This window comes from Rattus norvegicus, chromosome 9, assembly GCF_021556685.1.
Source record: "Rattus norvegicus strain SHRSP/BbbUtx chromosome 9, alternate assembly SHRSP_T2T, whole genome shotgun sequence".
NCBI classification, from domain to species: Eukaryota; Metazoa; Chordata; class Mammalia; order Rodentia; family Muridae; genus Rattus; species Rattus norvegicus.
In genome coordinates, this window is record NC_141542.1 from 28,497,497 (window position 1) to 28,514,718 (window position 17,222).

Consider the following 17,222-nt stretch of genomic DNA (forward strand, 5'->3'; position numbering starts at 1 on the left):
GGTGTTTTATTCTTTTAATAAGAAATTTCTTACAAAAACAAGGTGTAAAAAGTCAGTTTACAAAAATCAAATAAACATGACTTGTATTTCACACTCAAGAGGCAGGAGTGAGCCCCAAACAGGAGCTGCAGTGGAGATGAGATGGGACTGGAACCCCCACTCCTCAGGGATGCAGACACACCACAAAGCTGATGCTTGACAGTTCCTATTGTTGAGTCCTGGAGGACGAAGTTGGTGGTGGTTGGCGTTTTAATTTGCCAGTGGGTTTTCCAGGTACCGGGGAGACATTGTTGGAAGAGTGAGATTTGGTGGCAGAAGAGGACAGTGATGTGTGGGTGGAGGCAAATGTGTCACAAAGAAAGGTGCTTCCTACCCCGAGACTCATGCTGGTGCTGCCGTCTGGTGTCCTTCCAAGCGTGTAAGAAGCAGCACGGACATCCTGTGTGGGAAACCAGGCGGGGAGAGACAGGCTCTCCACAGCTTCACTTAGTCAATTTACTGGGTGTTTTAAAATTTCTTCTTCTGCTCCAGCCCGTTTGAATTGGTTGTGGGTTACAGAGCGTGAGTGAGGAGGGGCTGGTGGATCTGGGCCACAGCTACATGACTATTACAGATGTTACCTATGGCGGCTCACTAAGGGAAACGGCAAAGCAGCTTTCTTGGATCTGCTGGCTTGTGTCTCATTCTGTCGTCCTCTGGGGCCTAGCTCATTGCAGAAAAGGCTTCAATTCTGAATTTGACCTCCACAGAGCCACAAAATAATTGGGGTGGGGGTGGGGGCAATTAAAGAGTTTTTTTGTGTTTTTGTCTTTTTGAGACAGGGTCTGTAGCCCAGGCTGGCCTCAAACATAACTACATGGTTGAGGGTGGCTGTGAACTGCTTATCCTGCCGCTTGCATGGACCAACACTTAGAACGACAGGTACAGGTTAGGATTAAAGGCTGCACTATGCCTGGCTTTATGTGGTGATGGTCTCCAACTCTGGGCTCTGCTGAGCTACATGCCTAGCCATGTGTTCGATGGGCATTACCGTGTTCTCGTGAATGTTTATCAGATAGAGCCCATGTGGTGGACAGCTAGGAGGAACACCCTGAATGAACTCAGGCCTAGCATTTACCTAGGGTTACAGATGCTCTGAAACGTTTATTTTAGAGATCATTGGGAGGAAGACAGGCTGAGGCCCTGGTGGCGCACACTTAATCCCGGATGCATATGGCTCTGTACTGCCAGCCTGTTCTACATAGTAAGTTCCAAGTTAGCCAGGGCTACACAGTGAGACTGCTTTAAAAAAAAAAAATGGGCCCAGGGTGGACAGGGTCATGAGTATGAATACTAGGATGAGGCTTGGGCTTGAGGCCATTGCTTGCAGAGCCCAAGAAGCTTGTAAGCTGTATGTTAGACTTAGAACCCCAGATGACCTTTTCTTTTCTTCTTTTTTCCTTTTTTTTCGGAGCTGGGGACCGAACCCAGGGCATTCTTTCATTTAAGCTGGTTTAGTGCAGCTGGGTGAGACCCGGCCCGCGAGAGCCAAGTGCTCTAGCCATGAGCCCTTTCCCAGGGCTAATTCTTTGTAAGTGAAAGATGCCAGTTCAAGCACGGGCAGATCTCACAAACTGACCGCTTGCTTCATAGCTGCTGGGCCATGGCACAGAGTGCATGGGCTGACGGGGATAGCGTAGTCAGTGACAGACTGAACCGAGAGCAGAGCGGAATGTGAACGGGAGGAAGCTCACCGTCCTAAGGCCTTTCCAGCTTCAGTACTGACAGACCCACACTTAGCTAATAAAGAAGTCAAGTGACCCAGTTACCAAGTATGCTCGAACCAACGGTAAGTTCATGAGCACTTGGGTGAAGCTGCACTAGTTCAATAGAAACTTCAAGGTTGGAATGAAAGAACTGGCTGCGACTGGCCCTGACTGAATGGAGTCTCAATACCTTCCTCAGCCACGGAGCACTATCCCATTTGTCATCTGCCCAGGAAGTGTCGAGGTGGCGGAGACGGGTCATTTAGATGATTCACTGCTTACTACACGGTGGTGGCTTGTCTTACAGTCTGAAGGCTCACACGTGGGCATCACTGTAACACTGCTTCCTGATGGTTCACGCAGGACTCCAGAGTAAATGCAGACTACCGCCATTGGTCCCTCGGCTTCATCATGATCGAGAGAAAGGCTTTCTGATCATTTGTGCTCTCCCAACTAACTGGAAACCCTTGCACACATAAGCTGCAATCCCGCACAGGGATGTGATACACATTCAGGAAAGGGTCACCTCCAGAAAAGTCCAACATTAACGTTTGGCATGTACAAGGGGCAACGAATAGTGGTATTCAGACATTTGAGGAATGATTGATTACAAATACAATTTGGACATTAAAACTCTAGAACTTGCTGGTAAGAACAATTTACATTCGTACCTAAGAAAGGAATGCTCTAAAAATCTGATAGCACGTATCCTTTAAACACTACAGACCCATCTGCCACTTGACACAACAAAAAGGAGCCCTCCCCCTTAACTCTCATGCAAACCACAATCAAGTACAAGGCACCAAATTTTATCAATTGTAGAAAATTAGTTCACAAAGCTTTTTCAGTAAAACAAATTTCAGATCCCCCCTCCCCTCAATTTTTGTTCTGTACCATCGACTCGGCTTACTCGGGGCACTGCTGGCCAGTCCACCTCATTGGTTCTTCCCCTGAATGTGGATGGAGCTGAAGGCATAGCCAGAGCAGGGACCTCATACAATCATGGACCTTGCCACTGTGAACAAAAATAAACTCTGCTATTGAGTCCATAGGACACAGTAACTCTTCCACAGTTTCCAGTTTTATTCTTGACGCTCCAAGCAACATCTAAAAGCTCTCCTGCCCTGGGGTGAGAGCTGCGGTTCTGGGTGCCAAGGTGTCCCTGCTGTCTTGGTACTAGTGATGGTACCTGCTCTGAGAGGCAACCACAGCATGAGGGCCAGGCTAGACTGAGGTAAGAAGTCATTTTTGAGGGCTGGGGTATATTTGTCTTGGCTGGCTACAGCAGTAAGTAAACACACCAGCCAATTACAAAGGGTTCACAGACCGAGACTGCAGCTGGGAGAGCAGCACTAGGGTTTGTCCTGGAGTCAGCTAGTCAAGATCTGTCTGTCCTTTCTTTTTAGAATGTTTCACTGTGATGCAGCTGACAGTGCTGTGCTTTGGCTGTGCAGGCACCAGAGCAGAGGACAGTGCAGCATAGCAGCCCGGACCCTATAGCTCCTCTGCAGCAGAGGTCTCCTTAAGCACCACACTCTTACCTCCCTCACGCTGCTGCTTCCAGTGCTAGGTGTCCACCTCCCTGAGGGTGGCTCAGTGGAGAAGCTGGTTTCAGTTCCCACTTACTTTAAGCGATTTTACTAATCTCATAGGTGGGTGGGCAGTTAAGCTTTATGAAGTCCCTAATGTGCTTACCAGTCCTGCTGATAGCTGCTATAAAACTATCTTTAAAAACTGAGTAAGAGTCTTCTAATGTGTTCCCCCTAGACAGGCAGGTCTGTGTTCTCTGCCTACAGGTTCTCCTTCTAGAAAAAACAACACAGGTTTAAGGTGAGGTGCAGTCCAGTCTTACTTCCTTTGTTTTCTATTCTCTATAGTTTGTTGATTTTGCTTTTCAAACAGGGCCTCACAATGGAGCTTTGAATTCATGATCCCCCTGCCTCAGCCTAACGAGTGCTGGCCTTACAGGGTGTGTCAGCACAGGTTTTGATTTCGAATGGGCTTTCCTACCACGGTAGCAAATCATCACCATCAGCCATCTTAGCAATGTAGACCTCCCTGAAGGGGTACAGCTTTACATCAGAACCTCAGGCAGGGTGGGCAGCCGGGACACCCTAAAACAGTGCCCAGGAGAGGAGGAGCCCAAGCAAAGCTCAGAAAAAAGCCTGAAATAGGCAGTAAAAACCAAACAGCACAACAATGCCTTACGTTATCGCTTCCAAATAAAAGCTAAATATTACAGAAACCTCACAGTGTTATTAAAAAGCAAGTTCAAATCCAGCACGCCATCCCTGTCAGGATGAGCCACTTTCTGTCTGATTTCTTCCGTGTTGCTGATGTCTGGCAGGCCTACAGGAGAGCTCACCTCAAAGGAGAGCAGCAGTAAACACCACAGATGTGCCTGGACGTGTGGTGGTGCCTCCTCAGCCTCCCCATCCTGTTCCCCACCCCTACAACTCCCACCAAGTGACAACTGCTCTGCCTGAACGCAGACATCAACACGAGCTACGTAATCAGAAGACAGCACTCGCAGGGGAGGCTGTGGGGCACCGCAGTCGCCACTGCCAAGGGGAAGAAGCTTACTGTGCCTGACAGGAAGGCTCTGAGCACTCCTCCCGCAGAGACGGAGTGGACTTTAGAGATGTGTTTTTACTGATTCCAGAGTAAGAGACAGTCTTGCTGTATTCCTTGTGGCCAAAGCAGCAGGGGTGAAGAACAGCACACTGGGATAGAACAGGCCAGGGCCACAGCAGCCACACAGCCGATCCCTAAGCACTGCTCACACACAGGGAAGCAAGGGGCAGGGGAGAACCTTCATGTCACATAAGGTGAGGCCTTAGGGGCAGCAGTCATTCAGACAAGCCCAGCTCACCCTCACTGCATTCTGTGAAAGCTTCTGACAACTGACAAAAACCGATCCAAACCAAGCCATGACTCTGAGCCCAGCCCTTGCTACAGGACTGGGGAAGTCAGGAGTGTCCATGGCTTAGCTCACACAGACCATGCACACACAGGTCTATGTGTCCTCCTGACTGCCTTAGGGATGGCTCAAGTCTCAGCTTCACCATGTGGAGTGACAAGGTGACAACAGCTCAGGAGAAGACAAGCTATGACAGACAGCCTTCCCGTTGGCATGGAGGGGCTCCATGCCCCTCACTCTTCAACTGTTCTCTCCTAAGAAATGAAGTCTGCAAGCTATGACTCTTGATGGTTACCTTCTTAGAGTGAATAACTCCTGTGACTTCACCTTCTGTGTTGGGACCAGTCTTTGCCACCAGCTCTCAGCCCGGGGCCCTCATGTACTCTGTGCAGTGCTTCGGGGAGGGCCTGATGAATAGGGGACTCATGACAGACAGACATGACTGTTCTCATGGCTGGCTCATCGCTTACCCCGTCTCCTCTACCCAGGTCCCTGTTTTCCAGAAGCATCTGACAAAAGAATCTTCATAGAAGCTACTCCTTTAGATTGTTTTTATGAAAGGAGGGATTTGCATGGTTTCACAAGAAAGTAACTACCAATTTTTTGACAGAGCAGGAATCACAGGGCATTTCTCCCCTAGACCCAGTGTGGCAACCCCAGGAATCTGTTACTGTGGCAAGCCTTATTTCCCGAGAGGAGAGCTGGAGGCCATTTTGATGCTTGCCTCCCAGTCAGGGAAATGTGTATGTTCTGCGATCGTCCTTGCTGCTGGAGTGCACCTGAGCTCGGAGATGGGGTTCTGAGAGTTTTGCGCTGCCCTGAACTGTTCTTCGAGTGTAAAAAAGAATGTAGGCCTGGGTTTTGCACACTTCCTCCACACTGCATACATCCAGCTTTGAGTCATTGCAGTGGACCCAAAAACCTAGGGAGCCAAAGGAGAGAGAGAGAGAGAAAATGACAACCTAGTTTCCATTTTCAGACAGCTGCAGCCAGGAGATGAGGAGACAACAGTGGGAGAACAGAGTCACCTTCTGATTACTGGGGACGGGGACACACGAATGACAGTGACGGTAGGCTCCCTAACCACTGGCTCTCATCCCTTGCCTACAGTACTGACTGGCCACGCTTTGTCTTCCTTCATGCTTTTAGTTATCTAAGAAGCCTCCACAGAGTGGCAGGATGTGGGGGCTAAGCAGAGGGGGTGGGGAGAGAATGCAAGTAAAGAGTTCGGCAGCAGTCCTTGAGGGCTTAGGCTGCTGCAAACCTGCTTACAGTGCAGCGGCAGAGACCTTGCCCCGGGGGAAGGTTGAAGCTCGTGAGGACAGAGAAAGTGCCCTCCGTGTCCTCCAAGATGACTTACTTGAGTTGTGACTTATCTATCTCCATGAAGCCCCATCATTTCTGCATGACTGAGAAGGAAGATGAAGTCGGCGGAATTATCATTATCATAGCCATAGTGGGCTACGGTAATGATAAGAAATACACAAATGACAGATCCTGTGCTAATCTCCAGCACTGGGTCTAAGTGCTTTGCTCATTCCTAGCACAGCCTTATATCCTTACTAGACTCCTAACTTTCATCAAGCTCCCCATTGACTTTTAATGTATGTAATTTGTCCCTAGCTAACCTGGGCTGGAAATAACGGAAAGCAATAAGGTGTGAACAAAGAAACCCCTTTCCACGTCCCCGAGCCCACAGAGCAAAGTACACGCACCTCCCTCTGTGTTGTAGCAATAGGCTGTGTAGTGTCCTGAGCCAAACCCTTTCCCGTGATGCATGACCACTGCGGAGAGGTCATAGGCAAAGGTGTCTTTGTCAAGGGAGGAGAGCATGTCCCCGCAGCAGTAAGGTTCCATGGTTAACACCTGATCAAAGACGACATGGACCCCGATCTTCTCACGATGGTTACGGCCAGACCACCTACAACATGAAAGGAGTTTCTTACTCGAGAAGGCTGGAAGAGTAGTTAACAGGGAGCCGAGAAAACAATTTGGATTTGGATTTGCCCCTACTAATCAAAATTCACAGGATGTCTGCTGCTCAATGGAGCCTCTGAACCTACTAATCCCTAAAGAAGCAGCTTGGAGCCGGGCTGTGGTGTGCATGCCCTTAGTCCCAGCACCCAGGAGGCAAAGGCAGGTAAATCTCTTGAGTTTGAGGCCAGCAGGTTCTATAGAGCAAATTCCAGGACAGTCAAGGCTTCCTTACTATTCAGGACTTCCCTGAAGCACTGAACAGACCACAAGAGGGCCCTGGGCTGACAGCTGGGCCAGAGGCAGAGAAACCCTGTCTTGAACCACCACCAACCCCCTCAAAAAAAGAAAACAAACAAACAGACTCTGGATAGCCTGGGTAGTCTACTGCCTGCCCCTTTCACTGGTTATTCCATACTGTGTCCTTGGGATGAATTTGCTAAGTCCAAACAAGGTGAGGAGAGCACTGGCAGACATTAGGTGCATGCTGGAAAGAAATGGCGAGCGAGCGAGCTGAGGCTCAGGCTGCCGCTCTAACGTCATCTTCTTATCTTCTGGACAAGAGTGACTCTCTGGAAAGTGCAAGGCCCCACACGAACAGGTTTCTTTCCCATGTCAAAGCAGACAGCTGTCCTCCCCAGCCTCTGAGGCAGCTATCCCAAAGCTCACCTGAATCTTTTAAGGTGTAGCCGGAGGACCTGAGGTAGTCTGTAGATCATTAACTGCTTCCTAGCTTCACTCAGAACAAGGGGTTTGGGGTTGGACTTTCGTCGTTTGCCTACATGGTTCGGAAAGGTATAAGACATAGGCAGTGAGGAGCGTCATCCAGTCACAAATTGGACCTGGGTTTTATCTAAGGTACTAATGTGACATCCTAAACATGTCTGCATTTCCCAGCATCACAGCCTTAATGCAGTGCCTCTGGACTGTGGCTAAGAGAAAGGAGTAATGGGACCTGAGGAAACTGAGGAAGGAGCCTGCAAGTCGTCCATGCCCATGTTCCCACACGCTAGCCTTGGGGTGTCCTCCAGACTTCTTTATATGACAGTCACTATTATTGGGCTCTGACTAGCAGCAAAACCTGACTGATACATCTGCTTTCAAATTTTTGCCACCAGCAGCTTCCAGAAGTGGTGTGGCTTTTTTATAGACTGTCTAAGTGGAGGCTACCACAGTGCACACTGCACCCAACACAGCTCAGTCTTTTAAGGTGTAGCCGGAGGACCTGAGGTATTCTGCAGATCATTGACAGCTTCCTAGCTCCACTCAGAACAAGGGGTTTGGGTTGAGCTGTCGTTGTCTGCCTACCTAGGTTTCATTGTTTGGAAGTATAAGACATAGGCAGTGGGCATAGTTCTACACTTTTACATTGCTGTCTTTTAAACTATTATCAACTCTAAGTCTAAAAAGGGTTTCCCTCTACACAAGTCATCCTAGCCAGACTTCCTGCTTATAGCTACCCATACACCAAATGAATGTTGTTCAAAACTCTGAGGCTCAGCTCCCTCCATAGAGATATATTTTTGTTTTGAATGTTACATATATATGAGGCTTAGGAAAAAGATAAATTATGATTAATAAAACATAGACTATGATTTTTCCCAACACATTGCTTATGGTATACATAAATATTTAAATATAAACTCTAGCAGTGGTGATGGCCTGGAAGAGGAAGAGGAATGGCTCCATAGGACCAGCACTTCCTTGACTGATGACTGATGTGGGAGGGCATCACTGAGGGTTGCACTGTTCACGGCAACTGGGCTGAGGTGGTATGGAAGTTGCTGCTGTGGGCCAGGAAGCAGCTTTCCTTCCTCCATGGCTTCTGCTTCAAGCTCCTACCCTGAGTTCCTTCCCTGACTCCCCTTTATGATGGACTGTATATAACCTATAAGGTAAAACAAACCCTTCTCCCCCAAGCTGCTTTTGGTCAGTATTTATCATATCAACAGAGGGCAAACTAGAACAGTAGCTCTGGGCTTTTGTCATGGTTTCTGAAATGCTCTTCTTTCGGGGGTGGGGAGTTGTTTGGTTTGGTTTTGGTTTTTTGGGAAGGGGTTTTTCGGTATAGCCCTGGCTGTCCTGGAACTCACTCTGTAAACCAGTGACTTAGGATCTCCTTAGGCTTCTGACTCCTAAGTACTGGGATTAAAGGTGTGTGCCACCACCGCCTGGGTGAACTGTAGTTCTTATAGACATGGTGGAAAGGCAGCCAAGTTCATCTAGTCCAAAAGAATAAATGCGGACTCTAATTTGGATTCTAAACCACTGACCTGTAAGTGAAATAGACTCCTACAGCCTTGGAAAATAGGCAATGGAAACAAACTTTCTTAATCTGGGCCAGAGATCTCTGTGCCTCCTGACCCGTCAGAGGTAACACAACGGTCTCCACACTGTTGCTCTGAGCGCTCAGAGTAGAAAGTGCAGCATCTGATGCCAAGTCCGGTCTGAGGCACGTGTGCAAACAGTGCTCTGGCCACAGGACATGCAGGGTTAGCTGTTCAGGGCAGACCGCAGCAGACTGCGTGTGCTGCTGGAGAACCTTGGTCAGCCACACAGTCATGACACTTGGGATATGCAAAGAAGCACTCAAAGGGGCTCTGCCCTCTTCTATTCCTGTTAACCAGCCCTGAAGAGGCTGGAGCTCTGCATGAGAAGCTGCAATGACCACAATCCACAGCAGAGGGAGTGTGCGAGCTAAGACGAAAATGCAGACTGGCTTTGTTTCCCTAAAAGAAATTCACCAAGAAACAGAAACGACTCTGTTGAGACTGACCGGTTTTGCCTCTGTTTAATTAAGGAGGAAGAGGGGCAATCCTTAAACCTCATAAGCACTGAATCAATGAAGCCCAGGCCCTGAAAGCGTTCTGCATTATCAGCGCACAGACAAGTCCTGACTAATTGGCACATCTAGCTACCAGGAAAGGATACCCTCTGGAAAAACTAAGAGTGTTTCCTACCTACTCTGTCATATCTAAGAATGATACAAAGTTGTTAATACCCTGTTGTTCCTTACAGGAAAAAGCTCTGGCCTAGTGTGGTGGCATACACCTTTGATTCCAGCCCCCAGGGGCAGAGGCTGGCCGATCTCTGACTTTGAGGCCAACCTAATCTACAGAGCAAGTTCCAGGACAGCCAGGGAAGTGTGAGAGATCCTGTCTCAGAACAACAAACAAGCAAACAAACAACAAAATAAAAACCACAGAAAACGAAACAAGCCCCTCCCCAAAGAAAAAAACCCAATGTATATTCCAAACTCATTATGTGTATTAAACTGATTGTCTAGGTCACTGCATAACCCATAACTTTGTAGTCTTTGTTTCTAAATCTTTATATGTCATAAAATGTGGACACCAAGGATGGAGACGCTACTCAGCGTTCAGAGTACTGGCTGCTCCTGCAAGACAACCTGAGTTTGGTCCCCAAGGTCCACATGGCAGCTCACAGCTAGTTCTTGTAGATGTGAAGCCTGCTCTGACGTCTGTTTTTTTTTGTTGTTGTTGTTGGTTTTTTTTTTTGTCTTTTTTTTTTTCCCCCGGAGCTGAGGACCGAACCCAGGGCCTTGCGCTTGCTAGGCAAGCGCTCTACCACTGAGCTAAATCCCCAACCCCGTAAAAGATTTTTATTTTATTGTATGAGTACACTGTAGCTGCCTTCAGACACAGCAGAAGAGGGCATCAGATCTCATTACAGATGGTTGTGAGCCACCATGTGGTTGCTGGGATTTGAACTCAGGACCTCGAGAAGAGCAGTCGGTGCTCTTAACCGCTGAGTCATCTCTCCAGCCCCACTCTGACGTCTGTTAACAGCAGGCATACACATGGTGTGCAGACACACAGGCAGACACACAGACATGGACTCCACATTTGTTGTGCACTTCCATTTGTGCATGCTGGGCATTAGTACAGTGACACAGAAGGGTCTGCACATGATGCCCGTGTAATCACACAGAAGAGACCCACTGTAAGTTAAACCAGTGACCCAGAGACACTTCTTTGTGAAGGAGCGTGCCGAGAAAAAGAAGAAGAAAATGCCTAGGAGGCTGTCATTTACCACATGCCTGTGAGTCTGTTCTGTCGACCATGTAGGTCCTGGGAATCAAACTTGGGTTGTCAGGCTGGGTGGAGTGCCTTTATCTGCTGAGCCATCCTGCTAGCTCAGATCTTGTGTGCTGGTCACTTGCCTGTGGAGGCTAGCAGAATACCGTGGGTGCAGAGCCATCCACATTTGGTTTTGTTATTTGAGACAAGGTCTCTTGCTGGTCTATAGTTTGCTAGGTCGGCCAGGCTGGTGACCAGCAAGCATCAGGACCCACATGCATGTCCTTCTTCAAGACAGCACCACAGGCCTCTTCCCTGTTGGGGCTCCACCTCAGTTCCTTTACCGACTGAGAAGTAGTCTCTTTAGCCCTATCAGCCCATCTCAGCATGAGTCTTAACAGACTTAGATCTATGCACTCAGGACAAAAGCATACTTTCTCATCCTACAGCCCTCAAATGGGAATTTAGATGAAACGGGAACCATTAGACTACATTTGTGAGCCTAGGGCCCCCAAGCATCATGAAGCTGAGTACTAGGGTCCCCCAGCCTGTTTCAGGGACCACTTTCACACACTTCCCAATGACTAAGGCCATCAGGAGTCAAAGGAGGCACCTTTTCTCTTTTGTTTTGGTTTTTTAAGACAGGGTTTCTCTGTGTAGCCCTGGCTGTCTTGGAACTTGCTCTGTAGACCAGACTGGCTTTGAACTCACAGAGACCTGCTTGCTTCTGCCCCCCAAGAGCTGGGATCAAAGGCATGTACCACCACCGCCCAGCAGGAGGCATTGTTAGTACTCTAAGGAGTGTGTGCATGCAGGTGTGCTTATGTGTGGTATGTGTGGGTATGTGTGGGTATGCGTGGGTATGTGTGGTATGTGTGGGTATGTGTGGGGTATACGTGTGGTACGTGTGGTATGTGTGGGTACGTGTGGTATGTGTGGTATGTGTGGGTATGTGAAGGAATGCATAGGTGTGCGTAGGTGTGCATGGTGTGTGTGCTACCGTGGCAGGCAGCTATATCCATTCACCTTTTTGTGGTTCTAAGGATTGAATTCAAGTCACTAGGCTCGTGTGCCAAACACCTTTACCCACTGAGCCATCTCATTGGCTCAGGTCTGTTTTTAGTACTGTAATCTCTGTATTAGCTACTCCAGAGGCTGTGAGAAGTCGATCTTTAAAAGATGGGTTAGAGCTCTTAGTGCAGGAGGTGTTACTGTTGACTGAGGGTCAAAAGCAGCTCCGTAAAGCACGGTCCACTTGCAATCCCTGCCCTCCTCATGCAGCACTCACTGTTACACTGGTCACAAGCGTAGATTCTCCCCTCCAGGGCCTCTGTCTCGGTGAACTTGGCTAGCATTTCAGTGAGCAGGCACTCTGTCTGATTCAAAGGGACAAACCCCTTCTCTACGCAGTGGTATCGTTCAGGAAATTCCAGGGATAGATCCCAAAAGGGCTCAATGGTATTGGATTTATAATTGCATGATACACATGTGACCTAGAATGACAAGATTGGTTTGCAGATTATAGTTTCCATGCTTCCCACATAGAACACATATAAATTTACCAACCGCTTCTCCCAAAAAGCTTAATAAGAACTCAGACTTAAAGGCACTGGAGCATACTCTGTGGGCTGGTGTTTCCAACCATGCTGTAAGTAGCTGCAACTGAGGACCCACAAGACACCCTCTGCCTGCTCCCAGTGAACGCTGCCTCAGGAGCGATGGTAAGCTACCTCTGAGGCACTGAAGGAACTGGGCTGAGGAAGAAATGACAGATCACTGTCTGCTTTGCTTGCCCTCAAATCACTCCCTTTCCCTTGGTGCTTCCCTTCCCTCCCTTCCTCCCTCCCTCTCCCTTCCTCCGAGATAGATTCTCCTCCTGGCCTGGACCTCATTACAGAGCCTAGATGATCTTGACCTTTGATCTCCTGCCTCAGCCTTTCAAGTGCTGGCATGATGACATGCATGCTCCTCTCCCACTGCAATATTCCTAGGTGCCATTCACAGGCAGAATGGGGCCTCAGTTTCCCTTCCATGCCTACTCATTAGTCTTTCCACAATTTTAGTAACTGAGGCACACAACCTCTGCATCTCACTGTAGAGGCCTTACCTTCCTTAACTTGCCCACCCTTTCTTTAGAAACAATCCACAACAGTGCTCTCTGTACATATTTCTATAAGGCCTGGGAATCTCTGCCCAAGTCTTGACCTGGCTAACGATCGGTCCTGAAATGGAGAGGCAGTGGGGACTGGAGTCTGTAATCCCACCTGACCGGTGGAGGCAGGATGGGCAGACTCTAAGGTCATCCTACATAATTTGGGGGTGAGGGAGGTGTGGGCAGTGGGAAGGAGACTTGCTTGGGTCTTTGGCATACTCCTAATTACTCCTAAGTACAAAGGAAGGTTCTTTCAAAGGACTTTGGAAACAGACTTCTCTGCAAACTGTCCAGTTTACAAAAGACCCAGACAGAGCGAATACCCACGTTCACCTACATGGTCACCAGTATAGTGTCAGGCATAAACAACCATCTTGAAACATTGCAGTCACTGAAAACACTGGCTACTTAATTAGCCCAGGAATCTGGAAGCCCAAACTACCACCCAAGCTTCCCACATTGTTTCGGGTGGGCACACACCTACCTGACTGAGCAGCTGCCCATGAAATATAGTGTTCACCACCTTTAAGACCTGCTTGGTGAGCTTCCTCTGGGAGAAGGGGATGAGGATCCGGCGTGTGGAGCCCTCAGACTCAAGCTCCTGCTGTACCTTGTGCAGCAGTTCGCAGAGAAATTCCTGCGCATCCTGCTGATCGTAGCCTCGGAAGGCGGGAATGAGGCTCCACACGGAGTGAAGCATGGCAAAGGGTGATACCAGCGCCCACTTCCCAGACCACATGACTCGGAAGAGGGTGTGCAGTTCGTGGCAGAGAGAAATGTGCTTTGAGCTGGGTTCCTTGTTCTGAATGAGCTCCAGGCTCCTGCTGATGGAGGCTCCGCTGCTCCAGCAGAAGCCCTGAGGTTCGAACCCCTGGGCCCGGTCACTCCTTACTGAGAACCCCGCGGCAGTGCTGCTGGCTGGCCTGCTAGGGATCTGAGCCTTCCCGTTGGTTGCTTGGGGAAACAGGTGCTCGGAGGTGGAGGGGTCGAGGTTCAGGAAACATTCCCGGAACTTCTGGAGGTGGCTGAGCACCTGGAGGATGGAGTTCATGTAGCAGGTGTTACCCAGGTTGCGCAGCCCAGTAACACCCGGGGCCACCGCCAGCTGACGGCGCGGCTTGAGGGCAGCAGCGGACATGCGCCGGGAGGTAGCGAGGGTAGCAGGGCGCACGGCCACGGGCCCGGGAGCGTGCAGGAGCAGGCGCGCACTCTTCCGCGGCGGCGCGCTGGCCAGCTCCTCCAGCAGCCGCCTCTTGACCTCGCGCCGTCGCTGCCGCGCCGCCTCCTTCTTGCGCTCCAGCGCCTCCTCCTGCCGCCGCTGCTCCAGCTGCGCACGGCCGCGGGAGCTCTTCTCAAACCAGAGCCGCAGCGTCTTGGCCAGCAAGCGCTGGCGCCGGTACCACAGAGCCGTGAGCATCTGCGGCTGTCCCTGAGGAGTACGCTGCGGCGGGACCACGTCCTCGCCTGCAGCTGTGGACCGCAGCGTCCGCCCACGCCTCGCGGGCAGGTCCTGCTTCTGGCCTCGAACAGCCAGGAGGGAGCTTCTCAGCAACTTCAGGTCCCCTTCGGGGTTGTCATTGAGCACGTAATCCTTGCACAGGTAGCAGAACACGTAGAGATCCCGGACCTCCATGGCCAGCGGGTGTCCGGTCTCTTCAAAGTGTTTTAGTGCATGGTCTTCAATGTAGCGGCCGCAAGCCACGTGGGAGCACTTGAGGCAAGCCCACGCAGACTCGGTGGTGGCGCACTCCAGACAGCACCACTTCTGGGGGTTCAGGATGGAGTGATCCTGGGCGAGCCGTAACCGCCCTACATGTTTGCATCTATCCATGTTTTAGCGCAGTCGCCACTTTCTTAATCTGGCACCACGGAGCCCCCAAAAGAAAAAAGAAAGAAGAAGCAGAATTTAAGGAAAATAGAAAAAAAGAGTTGCAACTGGTATTCCTGTGTATTAGTTTTTAATTAGAAGACTGTCCCTTGGGCTGGAAAGATGGCTCAGCGGTTAAGAGCACTGACTGCTCTTCCAGAGGTCCTGAGTTCAGTTTCCAGCGACTACATGGTGGCTTGCAACCATCTGTAATGGGATCTGATGCCCTCTTCTGGTGTGTCTGAAGACAGCTACAGTGTACTCATATATATATAAAATAAATCTTTTTTTAAAAAAAGATTGTCCCTTTCAAAGTTGAAACTGATATTTCAAATACCACAAGGAGAGAGAGACAAGGGGCTCAAAATAAAACCTTAGGTCAATTTCATTGTATTTCAAAGCACAGGTATAGAATAAGGGAAAGACAGACAGTGGGGTGGTTAGGGAGGAGGAACACGCCTATAGAAGAAGGGGAGGGAATGGGATAGGGGGCTTATGGACAGGAAACCTGGAAAGGGAATAACATTTGAAATGTAAATAAAAATATCCAATAAAAATAAATAAATAAATAATAAATAGGAAAAGAAAGACAAACGACACCTAAGGAGGCAGAGGCCAAGCCTCAGTTTAAGGAACATTTGATAAGCTAGCATTTCTGGAGAGCACTTTTTACAGAAAGAGTGGCAAACTCATGTGTTTACTGAAAAGCAAATTCACAGATGGATCTGATAGGACAAGAGGTGGTATGGCTTCTGGGACGACAGTGTTCAAGCCAACTACCCAGGCACAAGAAACAAGCAAACAGAAGCTTCCCTTCTTCCACCCTTCTGTTTGCAACTGACTCACTCTGTAGCCCAGGCTGACCTCAACTTGGTGATGATCCTCCTGCCTCAATGAACAAAATGCTAGGATTCCTGCGCTCTAACGCTGCCCCCTGCCCTGGGTTTTGGTCGGTTTGGAGCCTCACTATGATCCCCTGGCTGGTTTGGAGCACACATGTAGACATGGTTGGCCTTGAACTCACAGAGATCTACCTACTTTGCCTCCCCAGAATGTATGGGATTACAGGGGTGTACCACCACATCTAGCTTCTAATGTTGCTTTTTAAAATTCACAAAAGAAATACAGTAGGCAACTTCTCCAAGGGAATTAAGCCCAGCAAATATTTTTAAAATATTATATTATTTGGAAATTCAAGTTTCCCCAGGATTAAAAATATTCTAAAGACAGTTCTTTAAATTTAATCAATTAACTAATTAATTAATCTTGATACAGGTCATCCTCTGGATGTCCAGGCTGCCCTCAGAGTCACAGAGATCTACCTGTCTCTGCCTCTTGAGTGCTGGGACTAAAGGCATGAGCTGCCACACATGGTTATTTTTGTGTGCTGTCTGTCTGAAGGTTTGTCCTCATGCACACATGTGACCACGGAGGCTGGAAGAAGTCAGAGTCCCCCGTGCTGGAGTTCCAGGCAGCTGGGAGTCCTGACGTGGCTGTTGGGAGCCCTGACGAGGCTGCTGGGAACCAGACCCAGCCAGTCCTCTGAAAAGCAGGGAGCACGCAACTGCTGCGCTGTGTCTCCACCCGTAGTGGTGATGAATGTGCTTTCCTCTCTAATTCTTCTCACTTTCCATTCCCGAGAGCAACAGATCCATATTAGAGGTCTGTAGCTAAGGTGATGACCTGAGCCCAGTCCCCAGATCTCAGTAGGTCTGATGAGGGAACATGCATACCCCAGCCTCATACACATAAAAATGATTGAATCGCGTAGTCTGAACTTTTTTAAAATATTGGCTTTACCTTAATGTCCTCATTAATGGGAGGAAAAAAACCACTCTAAAAAGAAAGAAAGAAAGAAAGAAAGAGAGAAAGAAAGAAAGGAAGGAAGGAAGGAAGAAAGAAAAGAAATGAAAAGAAAAAAAAGAGAGAAAAAAGAAAAACTCTCCGGTCACAGGAAGGAAGGAATCTGAACTTTCCATCAGGTAAGTCCTCCCAGGACCTAGCTTCAGCTGTATTGTTTGTCTACTCATTGTTCTCATGCTCATAGTTTGCTACTGATTTGCTGCTGTGTTCCTTCCCTCTAAGTCATTTCTCTAGATGGGGCTATTCATGCTGACTAGATAGAATCTCCTTTAGAGAGGAGTTCCTGTGTTTAATTTCGTTTTACTCCCTCACATGGCCCAAACCTGAGCGTCAACTCTGGGTCAGACATCATCATCAGGAAGACTCTCCCAGGGGCTGGGGCAATGGCTCTACCAGAGCATGTGCATCTTCAACACTAGGGGGAACATTACTCTCCCAGTTTGAAACAGAACTGAAAAATGGATTTTTGCTTACTTAGGGCATAGCCAAATCACAACACACAAAAATGAGAACTGAAAAGACAAAAGGTAAATGTCCCTCAGCACAGTGGCACCGTGAGCGGGTCCCTAGGATGTACTCAGATCAAGCACAGGGGACACAAAATTAGCCATGAAGAAATGAAGGGAGAACGGACTAAAACCAGAAACTACTAAGTTTCTGT

At 48.9% G+C, this 17,222-nt stretch overlaps 1 protein-coding gene across 7 annotated transcripts in view; it reads right to left on the minus strand.

Annotated features, from left to right (window-relative positions):
* Usp49 (ubiquitin specific peptidase 49) overlaps positions 1 to 17,222 on the minus strand; it is a 60,289-nt gene continuing 43,067 nt past the window's right edge. For 3 of the 7 annotated variants that reach the window (XM_087565773.1, XM_087565775.1, XM_087565776.1), the window contains 5 exons: positions 13,316 to 14,690; positions 11,968 to 12,172; positions 7,309 to 7,417; positions 6,381 to 6,586; positions 1 to 5,587 (listed from right to left, as the gene is read on the minus strand). In XM_087565773.1, the coding sequence (XP_087421899.1) occupies positions 5,397 to 5,587; positions 6,381 to 6,586; positions 7,309 to 7,417; positions 11,968 to 12,172; positions 13,316 to 14,662 (2,058 nt within the window). In that variant the 5' untranslated portion in view covers positions 14,663 to 14,690 and the 3' untranslated portion in view covers positions 1 to 5,396. 7 annotated transcript variants of the gene reach the window in all.